The sequence below is a fragment of the Ranitomeya variabilis genome, chromosome 6 (genome assembly GCF_051348905.1).
Source record: "Ranitomeya variabilis isolate aRanVar5 chromosome 6, aRanVar5.hap1, whole genome shotgun sequence".
Lineage (NCBI taxonomy): Eukaryota > Metazoa > Chordata > Amphibia > Anura > Dendrobatidae > Ranitomeya > Ranitomeya variabilis.
This window is the reverse complement of record NC_135237.1, coordinates 415,513,416-415,526,704: the sequence shown is the minus strand read 5'-3', so window position 1 is coordinate 415,526,704 and position 13,289 is coordinate 415,513,416. Positions and strand designations below refer to the sequence as shown.

The 13,289-nt window shown below is 42.4% G+C and overlaps 1 protein-coding gene across 2 annotated transcripts in view; it reads right to left on the bottom strand.

The window, feature by feature from the left end:
* The window catches only part of MYOM1 (myomesin 1), a 181,635-nt gene that overhangs the window by 79,278 nt on the left and 89,068 nt on the right, over positions 1-13,289 (bottom strand). For both annotated transcript variants that reach the window (XM_077270304.1, XM_077270305.1), the window contains exons 18-19: positions 1,485-1,681; positions 361-487 (exon numbers count right to left, since the gene is read on the bottom strand). In XM_077270304.1, the coding sequence (XP_077126419.1) occupies positions 361-487; positions 1,485-1,681 (324 nt within the window). The remainder of the gene's footprint in view (positions 1-360; positions 488-1,484; positions 1,682-13,289) is intronic.

Here is a 13,289-nt window from a genome sequence, read left to right as displayed (position 1 = left end):
GACAAAAATGTATATTTTTTTCCATACATATCTTACATTTCTATAAAGAAATCTATGGTAAAATGTCTGAGCAGGCTACATTTTTAAAAAAGCACACCAAAAGTGGAAAAAACACTACGAAAAAGCTTGCACAGTGTGGAAGGCAATAACTTGTTCGACATTGACAGGATTGGCATTTACTTTAAAAAAGTAGTGAAACATGGTAGGAAAAGTGGTGCAAAAATGTTGTTTTCTGTTTCTGAAAAATGCTATAAAAATGTGTGAAACCACTCTAAAGCGTTCTCATTTTTTGATAATACACGCAGGATTAATAAAAGCAGTGTGGATTGGAGATTATGTATGAAACGAATGGCGTATTACCTGGCACAGCTATGGTCCATTCTTCACATTTGAATGGTTTGCTTGGTTGGGACGGTGTCCCCACCCCCGCTATGTTGCACGCAGCTACTTGGAACTCGTAGATTGTGTTTTCTTTCAAATTCAGAATCTGCAGCAGAAATTCACAGATATTAAGTCACACTTTGTAATCTGATCTTATCTGATTAGAAAATAGAGAAATTGTTACACGAGTTGTAGAACACTTACCATCATGTTGCTGAATGTTACACTATTCATGTCCCTATATTTAGGTTGTTTTTTAGCCTTTTACTATAGGCATATTCACAAAGAATTTGCTGATTCATATATCCAATAGAAGGCTGTGATGTATGCACTGTATTGCCATATAACACTATATGGCACCTAGGCACTCATTTTTCTTCTTTTATTAAGTATGTGCAGTATACATTTTTTTACTGGACGACTTTTCCTAAAATCGAGTGTCTACTAAGCAATTCTTTCCAACCAAAAGGTATGCTGACATACACCAGCACAATGGACACTATTTTAACATCCTACAAATGTACAGAGCCCTACGGGTCCCTTTCATGTGTAGGTTGGGAGGTTCCCAGGCATACACAGCAAATGTAGGTGTCTACATTTCTCAAGATGAAAACACAGTCCTAAATGGGTTGTCAATATCCAACATTTATCATCTATTCAGGGGTGTATAATTGCTGGGGGTCTAACGGCCGAGATTCCGACTGATCCAGAAAATGAGGATCTCAGCCAGCTGTGTGAATGAAGTGTTATTGAGCATGTGCAACCACTGCTCCAGTAACTACCATAGACAGCAGAGCAATGGGTACACATGCTCAGTAACTCTTCATTCACATACAGGGTCTTTAGAATTCCAGTTTTCATCATTGGTGGGTGTTTGAAACAGCCAGAAACCCACCAAAGATAAATTATATGTTGTTTTGGCATAACCACTTCAACAGTTACATGAGTGAGTAAAAGGTTAAATATTCCTAGATTGAATGAATCCAAAAGGAAGTCGCATCTGGCCATTTACAGATATTAAACATTATAATATGCTTGGATATGTCCTGGAGTTTGGGCTGATTAGATTTATATGCACATAGGTATAGAACGGTAATATTTACCCTGTAGGCTCTGTCGCTTATGGCTTTGATATTGGCCTCCTTCCACGTTCCTGGGACAGCATTCACAACTTCCCGAAAGTTGATGTAGTATCCTTGAATGTCCACACCTCCAGTGAATTTCGGCTGCTTCCAACCAATCACCATAGAGTCGCGCACGCTCTCGAGAACAGTGATGTCATAAGGAGCAGAGGGAACCGCTGTTTTCATATGAACATTAGACAAGTAGGTTTGGTTTATTTGTGATTCTCTTAACAGTCGTATTAGGATGAAAAACACATTAATATTGAATGAAGCCGTGTCAGGGAACTCAACTGTACAAACGTGACGAAAAAGCAAGTGAATTATACATTTTAGGTCTCATTCACACATCACTATTCGGTCAGTATGTCGCTTCAGTATTTCTATGCCAAAGCCAGGAGCGGAACTTACAGAGAAAAAATATCATTGAAAGATTGACTCTTGTTCTGTGTTTCGGAGACACTCCTGGTTTTGGCATAGAAATACTGATGAAATACTGACCAAATTAACTACTGTGTGAATAAAGCCTAATAGTGAGCGTTCGACTAAGTATAGGACCAGTGACAATGCACAGTGAAAATCAGGTGCAAGGATCCTTCATATTTCTATGTGCTAATTGAATGCTAAGAAATCCTACAATATGTAATGGCAATCATTGTATTATGTCAATCATTCAATTCTTACTTTTTATATGGAAACTAAGAGAAGTTCCTGAATCCACTAATTATTATAATAAATATTAGGCTTTCTTATGTGAAGAAACAATTTACTTATTAGGGTATTCTCAGCTAATAAAGTCATGCCATATCTTACGATTGGTGAAGACTGAAAATAAAGTGACCAAGATCCTGGCCATTCATTGTGCAAGGAACTGAGCATAGCCGCTTTCCTTGAATGGAGTTGTGTTGAATTTTTCTGAGCATCACAGTAAAGAAAATGGATCGGTGGGTGTCCTGGCATTCGGAAATCCAACTTCAGTACATGATGGATAGTGATATGCCATAACTTGCAATAATGTGAACATTGTTTAAAGGGGTTTTCCAGACACATACAACAAAAAAAAAAAAAATCTGGCTGTCCTTGTAATGGGTCCCCAAATCATCTTGTTGCCTTTACCTTTGTTTTTACCTCCTCTCCAGCCCCCTGCAGCCATCCTTTGCTTATAACTAGTGATGAGAGCGTGTGCTCAGTTATAGCGTTAGCCGAACATACTCTGGTATGATCGGAGTATCGTGGGAGCTCAAGCACTATGTTCGAATCCCCGTGGCTGCGTGATTCGTGGCTCTTAGACAGCCCCAACACATGTGGGGATTCCTTGTTTTTTAGGTAATCCTCGCATGTGTTGTGGTCGTCTAACATATGCGAATCATGCAGCCACGGGGATTCGAACATATTACTTGAGCCCCCCCGCGATATTCAAATCACAGACAAGCATGCTCGGATAACGCAATATCGAAGAACACTCTCTAAACACTATTTATAACCTGAACTTCCAGCCAGCTCTCCTTCTGTGCCTCTAGACTACATTTACCAGGTGGCAGAGCTGTGTCGGTCCCACAGCTCACACATTTCCACCCTCAGTGCCTGCCCACTCCACCTGCAAATCATCATCTTAACACCTCCTGTGCAGTGTCAAGATTAATAAATTGCTGCACACACAGTTTGTCCTTCCTAACATTCTTCCCACTTCACCTAGTATATGCTGTCCTGACACTCTTCGGCAGTCAATAATGTTTCAGGTGCTGACACAGGCACCACACAGGCTTCTTGTATTGTAAGGGAGCAATCAGTCATACATGTAGTGATTTATTATAATATAATCTAGTATTCTGGATCACACTGCTCACTCCCTCTGGCCAAAAGCACAAAATGAGATTACATGTTCTGTGTGGGCTTGCAATGGCCCTGTGCTCTCTTCCTCCCTGCACACATCTCCAGTCACTGTAAGCTTGCAGAGGATAACAAGCCACACCCCCTGTGACATCACCATACACAGCACACTGCTGAGCCATTCAAAGCACAGACATGAAATCTCTCCACTCTGTGCTCAGGACAGACTGTAGCACCAAGTATGAAGCTGTAGGTCACATGAACATGCATTACAGCTCAGGAACAAAGCAGAGGTTTACAGCAAGTAAATTACGTCCTAGTTTCTAACAGGTTTTACAATGCATTAATAATCTGTGTCTGGAAAAACCCTTTAAGTACAATGTAATATTCTTAATTGGTATGACTTATAACTGATAATGTGTTATCGTTACCGTTGTGCTGGAGCATATTTTTATTTGCTATACAATGAGACTTTAATTGACCCACGTCATCACCATGTTGTTTGAGTTTTAGAAGGGCCAATTTTGAAGAGCTAAAAATAAAATGACCATTTCTGGTAAAATTCTCAATTTCTGGCACTGAAAGCTATAGAAAAATATACAACTGATGCCACATTTCTGTCATAAATGAAATCTGTGACATGTTTGTATTGATACATTATATCATTGCAATCATTGCACCTTAGTAAGTCCACACTTACCTTATACAATACATTAAAGGCATATATAAATCCGGCAGTCATTAACAAGTCATAATGTGATGTGGTTGTTCTCTCGTAACCTTACATGTGATCTCTAGAACTTGGAGAATAACTCTTATGGTATATGGTCCTATTTTATATGCCAGTTCCACTGTTAGATACTTCTGACCTTGGATGACCTTTCTGGATGACTTTTGTACTAATGCCATGACAGTATATGTAAAATGACAGAGGCAGTGCTTTAAGAGTTACTGCACAACAATCTAATGAATTACCAATTACTAGTATCTGTCTCGCTGATTTACATACCAAAACCCCCAAAGATGGATCATTAAATATTTTAATGTAATACTGAATGAGAACCTGTCATCAGAAAAATTGCTATTAATCTGCAGATATGGGGTTAATCTGCAGGTTAATAGAGTTACTAACCTGACCGGTGCCCACACTTAGGGCTTGTTTCCATTTGCGAGAAACGCGTCCGAGTCTCGCATGTGGAAACCAAGCTCTGGTGCCGGCACTCCAGAGCGGAGCGTGCGGCCACATAGGAACACATGGAGCCGCACGCTCCGCTCTGGAGTGCCGGCTCCAGAGCTTGGTTTCCACATGCGAGACACGGACGTGTTTCTCGCAAATGGAAACAAGCCCTTAGCTGAATGCTCTGGGGAGAAAATTAACTTATTTCCACCAGCAGCTTTCAGTTTCAGTCATGGAGGCGGCACTGGTTCAACCACCGCTCTGAGTTACAGATGTAATCGCGCCCCCGACCCTGACTGACACGGGCTCTGCATTGAGGTGCGGTTTCAGTCACAGGGGTGGTTCACTGACTGACAGCCCGCCCCAATGCTGAGCCCGTGTCAGTCAGGACCGGGGCGCGATTACAGCCGCCCTCTGCATACACAGACTGAACCCATGCCAATGCCGTCCCCGTGACTGAAACCACCATTTTCTCCCCGCAGCGGCTAAGTGCGAGCACCACGCAGGTTAGTAAGGCTATTAACCTGCAGACTAAGGCCGGCGTCACACTAGCGAGTTTTACGGACGTATGAGAGCAGAAAATACGTCCAGAAAATGCGCATTGCACACGGCCCAATGATTCTCTATGGGGCAGCTCCTATCTGCCGTATGTTACGCATCCGTAATATACGGAATGTTACGGGCGTAGAAAATCGCAGCATGCTGCGTTTGTCAGCGTATTGCGCAAAAAATCCGCCAATGAAAGTCTATGGGGGCGAGAAAATTATGGATTACACAAGGACCAGCAGTGTGACTTGCGAGAAATACGCAGCGGTGTTCTAGAGAAAAGCCGGCAATTCAGTGCGGTGTACAGTAAAATCACACTGACAGAATAGAATAGAATAGAATAGGTAGAATAAATGTGTATACATAGAATAGGTATATATAAATATGTGCAGCACCGCGACTCGTGGTAACTACAGTACATTCCCCTGCATTCCATTCATTCACCAAGTTTTACAGACAGGAGCAAACCATGTATGTATGTATGTATGTATGTATGTATGTGAACCATGTCTCATATCCTGTCGGGTTTGTGAAGGAGATAGCAAAAGCCGGCAAATGAATTACCGGCTTTTCTGCTATCTAGCGCTGAATTAAATATAAATATATATATATATATATGTGTGTCTCTCTGACATATATATATATATATATATATATATATATATATATATATATATATAGACTGTATATATGTTTTTAAGAATATTTGAGCCGATGGATCCATGATATGTCCATTTTGCAAGCCTGCGAGAAAAAAATCGCCGTACGGAAGCCATACGGATGCCATACGGATGACACACGGATAAATTTGTGCGTAAAAATTGCATCCTCGCATTGAATACGGAACAGTGTTTTGGGACAATTACTGCGTATTATGGCCGTAAAAAACGGACCTTATTTTTATACGCCTAGTGTGACGCCGGCCTTACCCTATATCTGCAGGTTAAAAGTTTTTTTTCTGGTGAGAGGTTCCCTTTAAATATATGGATATTACTTATTTACTTACCTTTTCACAATTTTAAAAGGACCACATATTATTAGGACAAAGACAGGCATAAAGCTGATATAAGGCATATACATTCTCGCATTGTTAATCTTTGAAATATAGAAATTGTCATGGTGCAAACATATCGAAAAACTAGGATGTAGGCACCAAATAGAGACATCTGTAGTCCAAAACTTACAAAGATCCATGTTCCCGCTATTTTGGGTGGAGCCCCTTAATTTAACAGAGATTGCAGCATTTGAGAACAAGAAAGTGATAAGTCAGAAAACATTTTCTAGAAGAAGGGGTGAAGGAAATCAAGTGCAGGTTATGTCCTGGATGTGGTGATGTTACACAACACGAAAAGAGTGGGAGGTATTTTAGCGTTTTCTGTGAGCATCCATCTTGGCTATGTTCTCCCTGTACTGTGTGCATCTGCTATCTGCATAACACTGCACTAGAAGTAAGTTTGATAAAGTAGTTTATTGCTCAATGAAAGCATATCCCTAGAATTTGCCACAAGTGTCCGTTCAGTGGCTGATGAACAGGTGTGACCATGTAGATTACTAGAATGAAGTGGCAGCAATGCTAGAGAAGCATTGTGTTCCTTTGGTCACAGTCGGATGCACTTTCCTTTTTAGGCCACGTTTACACGTTCAGTATTTGATCAGTATTTGTTAGCCCAAACCAGGAGTGGGTGATAAATACAGAAGTGGTGCATATGTCTCTATTATACTTTTCCTATGATTGTTCCACTCCTGGTTTTGGCTTCCAGATACTGAGGTAAAAATACTGACCAAACACTGAATGTGTGAACGTGGCCTAAGGAGGTTGCATTGGATGTCAGTTACAGTTTACGGCTGACCATGATGCTTCCATATGAAGACAACTGAATCCAACATGGTACAGCGCTAAACTGGCATCACTGTAATGTGTATATGTTTTTAGCTTGGAGAAGAGTGGTCAAACTCCACCGATAAGATATATATGGCATACCCTAGCTGTATGTCATATCGGTGGAGTTTGATCATGCCTAACCTAAGCCTCCGTAGACAGGACTGTGAGCACTGATCTAATGTGGATCTATTTCACCTGGAGTCGCTGTTTCTGTCCAGCTTCACTCCAGCTAGATTATTGTGAGTCCACAGGGGACAATGAGTGATGATGGAGACTATACAATGTGTGCTAATATGATATGCATGCTGAATGCATTAGACAGTGTAGTCAGTAACTCACGCCCTATGTTTTAAGTTTTATTAGGAATGCTATGGAAAACATGTAGCACAATGTTTGGAAGTTTATCAAATCTGAAAAAAAAAAAAATATCAAAAAAACTTTAAAATTTGATTTTATTTGTTCAATAGCTCAAGACAGGCGCCAGGTGCAGTAATATGCAAACTTTGAACAACTTTTATTGAAAACTTTTGTGTTTAACATTAACACAAAGACTCCAAATATATGACATTAAAGCCGATTTGTCACCAGATTTCACAATACAATGCGCATACATGATTAAATAGATATCTAGACCTGTTGAGACTGGAGTACTTACTGTACTTTGCAAATTCATGTCAGAATAGCTGTATAATCCTTTTTGAAATTTCAATCTCAATTGCAGCATACGTAGCCTGACTGACAGATCCTCAGTGTCCTTCCTCGCTGCGGCTGAGATCTCACACTGCTCAGTACGAGCGGCGGTGGTCAGTCAGACTAGGTGCGTGGAGTCTGAATACACTTGTGCTCATAAACTCTATCGCTGTGTAAATGAATCTATAAAAGTCTGATTTTAAATGGCCACTGTCACCCCCCTCCAGCCGTTATAAACTAAAAGAGCCACCTTGTGCAGCAGTAATGCTGCAGTCTAACAAGGTGGCTCTTTTAGTTTTTGATTCAGTTATTCCCTCAATAAAGCGTTTTATAATTTGTACAAAATAACCTGTCCTTAGACCTGGAGGCGGTCCGAAGCTTCCTCGGTGAATCTCCCAACGGCCGTCACTCTTCTCTTCTGGGGATGTGGTCGCCGCCCCCTGAGCGCTGTTTCTTCTTAAATCCGGCGCCTGCGCTGTGCGTGCCTGCCTGGGGCAGGCGCAGTCTTCATTGTCCGTCATAGGTCAGATGCAGGGTGCCTGACTGCGCCTGTGCGGGCAGTGCGGCAACCCTGTTGCTGAATCCCCGCCCCGCACTGTGTTATTCATTATGCACAGTGCGGGCTGGGGTTCCTGGGCATGCGCACTGCGCTGTTCAGACGCTCCCCCGGTCCCCCGCCTTCCAGCATTGCCGTAATATACAGGTTTCCTTGCCAGCGTTTGGAATGAAGCAGCCGCAAATAACGCTGGAAGGCGGGGGAGCTGGGGGAGCTTCTGAGCTGGGGGAGCGTCTCACCAGCGCAGTGCGCATGCCCAGGAACCCCAGCCCCGCACTGTGCATAATGAATAACACAGTGCGGGGCGGGGATTCAGCAACAGGGTTGCCGCACTGCCCGCACAGGCGCAGTCAGGCACCCTGCATCTGACCTATGACGGACAATGAAGACTGCGCCTGCCCCAGGCAGGCACGCACAGCGCAGGCGCCGGATTTAAGAAGAAACAGTGCTCAGGGGGCGGCAACCACATCCCCAGAAGAGAAGAGTGACGGCCGTTGGGAGATTCACCGAGGAAGCTTCGAACCGCCTCCAGGTCTAAGGACAGGTTATTTTGTACAAACTTTAAAACGCTTTATTGAGGGAATAACTGAATCAAAAACTAAAAGAGCCACCTTGTTAGACTGCAGCATTACTGCTGCACAAGGTGGCTCTTTTAGTTTATAACGGCTGGAGGTGGTGACAGTGGCCCTTTAATATCAGGATATTGATTTTCAAAGTTAGTGACACCAGCCTCATCAGGCACATTTAATAATTTATACAGTTGATACTGTGAAATCTGGTGACAAATCTGCTTTAACAGCTACAGACTGACTTATTGGTTAGTGTTCAAGGATCTACTGCCAGATATGGGATCAAATCAGAGGGTTTCCTGAATCACAGCTGTAGTTTTAGACCAGAAACATTTCTAGCAAAAGGTTCCTATAACCGTGAAAACTGCGATCGTAATGCCACAGTTTATCATTATTTCAGTTTTTACATTCAATTTTCTTAAGCAGCTTGTTTGTAACAGCACTGTGCGAATGGGAAACTGCTCGGATAATGGATCCCATATCAGGATGACATGATTCACATGCAGCGATACATTCAGAAAGATGCAGTGTAAGTACACGAGTGACATTAAGATAGGTTTGCAATGTCAGCTAAATATTCCAGGTTCCCACACAATTAAGCTTCACAGTGGATATTTAGAATTCAATCCTCCATTATAGACAGACTACAATACATGTCAATATTTAAGGTGCCGGCTTGAACCTCTTTACAAAAAGGTCATAAAGACCTAGTTGTAGAAATGCAAGGATGGCAACTTGCCCCATAATAAACCAGCTTGTAAGTGGGTTATCCACATAGATTCCCGTTATAGTAAATTTATTGTTGCCCAGATGGCTGTGTCCCCATTGTGTCCACCATTTGTATGGTGAACCTGTTTACCCTTGATATACATGGCGATGGGCCTAACCCTGCCAGCATGGCTGTCCGCAGGAAGACTCCTGGGCTGGAGGCAAAGAATAAGAGACATTGAGAATCTGAGTTGTGTTGGGAATGGGACCGAACGCAGCCACTGTGAGACAAGGAGTTGCTGGACAGACTTAGAATATTTGGCTGAGTATTGGAGTATACAGAGGACAGAATCTGACTGGCCTGAGACCTGCTGAAGGGGAGATTCTCCAAGTCTAGCAGAGATATGGAACTGTGGACAACGTGACACAGAATCAAGCCATGTGTGTTGTTCCTCCTGTGTATCTAGTGAAAGATTTGTGATCTGAAAGCAAGAGGTCTACTATAATTGCAAGTTATATTTATCTATGCTTGAAAGAAATGGTACCAAGTGATGTGACAGTGATAGCAAGTAGCCCTAGGGAATGGGCCACAGTCGAAATTAAATTAAAGTTAGGAGCATGGTGGCCATGAATACCATGAGGAAGTGAAAAGCAATTCCCAGACTAATTGATTTGTGTAACCATGTGAGTATGCTTTGGCAGGGCAGAAATGGCAGGGCAGTCTCTTAAACGGTGACGCATGTAGGTTTGTGAACCAAATGTATCACAGGGCCAGGCCTGCCCAGGAAGGGTCATAGCTAAGCAGCTACCTGGTGTTCATTGGAGCTCCTGATGGTGGAGACAGGCAGAGCTAGGCAGCCATCAGGTACCATATTCCTAGGTAGATCCCAGAGGTCCAGTTGGATGACATGGATTATGGCTAGGTCTCTGTTCAGACCAGTATGTTCTGGTACCTCTACAGAACAGTTATTGACATGAATTCGGGCTCGGTTGAGACACGCCGGTCTAGGATACTGGATTAGGGTTTGGCCACACACGGTCTGGGGTACGATGTTCAGGCGTGGCTTCTAATGGATCAAGATATGAGGTTCAGGCACTGGCTGTTCCTGGACCACGGGACTTCACAACTCACTAGTAGCACATTTTACTCACTAATTATTCAACTGGTTGCTTGGCAACTTCCTAAGGGAAAGAGAGTCTTTTATACAGGAAGACTCCCAACAATTGGTTGGGAGCCATCTTGCAGGTGTACTAATTATTCTAAATGCCTCTCAGCAACAAGCTGAGGGATTTAGTATATGAGCAAGCTGCTCCTTTAAGAATGAGGGGCACACGCTTGCATACACAAAAGCAGTAGCACGCTGAGGGCTGGGGCAGTAAGTCGTCCTTGCATGGAAGGGGAAGGGGACACCATGCAGAGGCGCCGGCAATAGCATTACTGTTACTTTGGTGCAACTCAGCTCGGTTGGACCTCCCGACACAGCTTAAAAATCACTGAGGAAAACTGAGCCACAGTGTTTTGTAAAAAATACTAAAAAGTATTAATGATATTCTGCAACTGCATCGTGAGTATTGGATATAGGAAGAGCCCCTCTTACAAGCTGGTTCTTTGTAAATCTTTAATTATTCAATTAAAGGGATTGTTCACCTTAAATAAATGTTTTCCCATGGCTGCAGTTTGGTGTAAGAAAGACAACCTGCAGTGTCCACACAATACCTGGGTCAGCTGGCGAGTCTCCGATGCTGTTCCTAGTGTCTGGCATTGGCTGCAGCTCCAACATCACCTTGGCATTGTAGCAGCCAACCCGTGCGCTCAGCGGCTCTGAAACAGGCATTCGGCCCAGCGCCACAGGCAATGCCAGGCACCAGGGGCAGCTGCAGAGACTCGCTGGTGGAAGCGGGAAAGATGACTACAGCGAAGTTGGGTTTTTTATAGCAAATTGCAGCCAGGAGACAATCTTAACTGAAAGGGAACAACCTCTTTATGTACTTTCCACTTTTTACCAATTAGTTTGGTTTCACAAATCTGTTTTTTTTTCTCATATGTGAAAAATGGTCTGTGGTTTTTCATTGTGCTGGACCCATTTTTGGTCCACATATCGGTTTTTACAAATTCTTGTTTTTCTCATCTGCTGAAAAAAATTCTTTGAATTTCCTACCCACTAAACAGTAAAATACAGACAGCCCACAGACTGTGCTATCAGTTTTTTTCACAGCGCCTTTGACTTGCATTGGTGCATTTGATCTGCAACACGACTCAAAGTAGGACATGTCTCCAGTTTTTTTCATGGACAACCAGTCCACAAAAAAAAGGAGAAGTGAAAAAACATGTTATACAACCGCAAAGATAACGGATGGCACATGAACACAAAAACTGATGTGTAATAGAGCCCTTACTTTTACACTATATTGCAATCATATGTGATGATATTGCAGGACAAGATCAGCCACAATCTTACTACTACTACTATGTAACGCTATCATTGTTGGACTTTTTTTTCTTGAAAATTTATTACCAAACCCTTCGATTATTATAATACCTCTGCAGCAGACACTACAATACCACTTTTAGATATCAAGAACCATTATACTAATTACTATTAATTAACAACTTATCGATTACAAACTTCACACTGTAAAACTGTACCACCCCACCATGTATCCAGTGGTGGACCAATGGTGGTGTATGAGCAGTAACGTGGCCACTGTTTGATCACTCTGATGTTGGGCAATAAAGAGATGACGAGACGTATTAGCAGTTGTTCACCATGTATTCAATGATCTGGATTGTCCATGACTTATGGAGTCAGCGGGCCGGAGGCTGTGGTTTCACACTTACTTTCATGCTCAGCTCCTTCATTCTGTGGTGAGTGTGTGGGAGTCTCGGACTCATTACTTGCACTTATCTTACTTACTCCTGCGGGTCCAGCTTTACCACTTTTACTGGGTGACATATTTTTGGTGTTATCACTGCTATTGGGTAATGCATCTGTGATGGGGGACTGCTGTGTGGACTCATGCTTGACTACCCGACATGCAGGGGAGTCTGTTAGTCCATCAGCACTAGCACTCAGTTCAGGGCACGCACCATGTGGCAATCCTCCCCCTACGGCATCCAGAAGATAACAAAGACATTGCTATTAGATTATATATTTTACATTCATCACTTTGTTCACTAAGTAACAGGGGACTGATATGTACACCGGGACTGGATGCTAAGAACACACTGAAGGTCAGTAAATGGCCCCCCAAAATGATACCTCATATTAAAACTAATGGGGTGAATTCCCGAAATCCCTACAGACAGAATCCAGTCCTGGATGCTATAGAGAAGCCCTCTGTTCTTTAGTGGTCACAACAATTCAGCACAGAACATGCACAATATATACATGATATATTGATCTATAAATTGAGAGTAATATAAGTTAGTCATTGGGCAAACCAATATTAGAGGTCACACGTACATGAACATATCAGCATAGCAGATGACGTAGCTTTATGCATTTCACTGTTTGATGACTACATGAACACACCAGGCAAAACTGAGTTTTACAAACGTCAGGTCTGAAGATGGAACATAACACAAGGAAAAAAAACCAAAGTGACCATGACGAATGACAGATTTCTCCTTCCTTAAGCCTTGTGAACCTCAGTTTCAGTCAAATTACATAGGCTCACAAAGAAACATACAATTTGTATGTAAATTGTCAACTATGGTGTATGCCAAAAACCTCTAAGAATTGAGGGCATCAGGTTTTGCTGTCCAAATATTGGTAGACACTGGGGTAAAAAACTATAAAAAATATAACAATCTACATTCTACCGGATT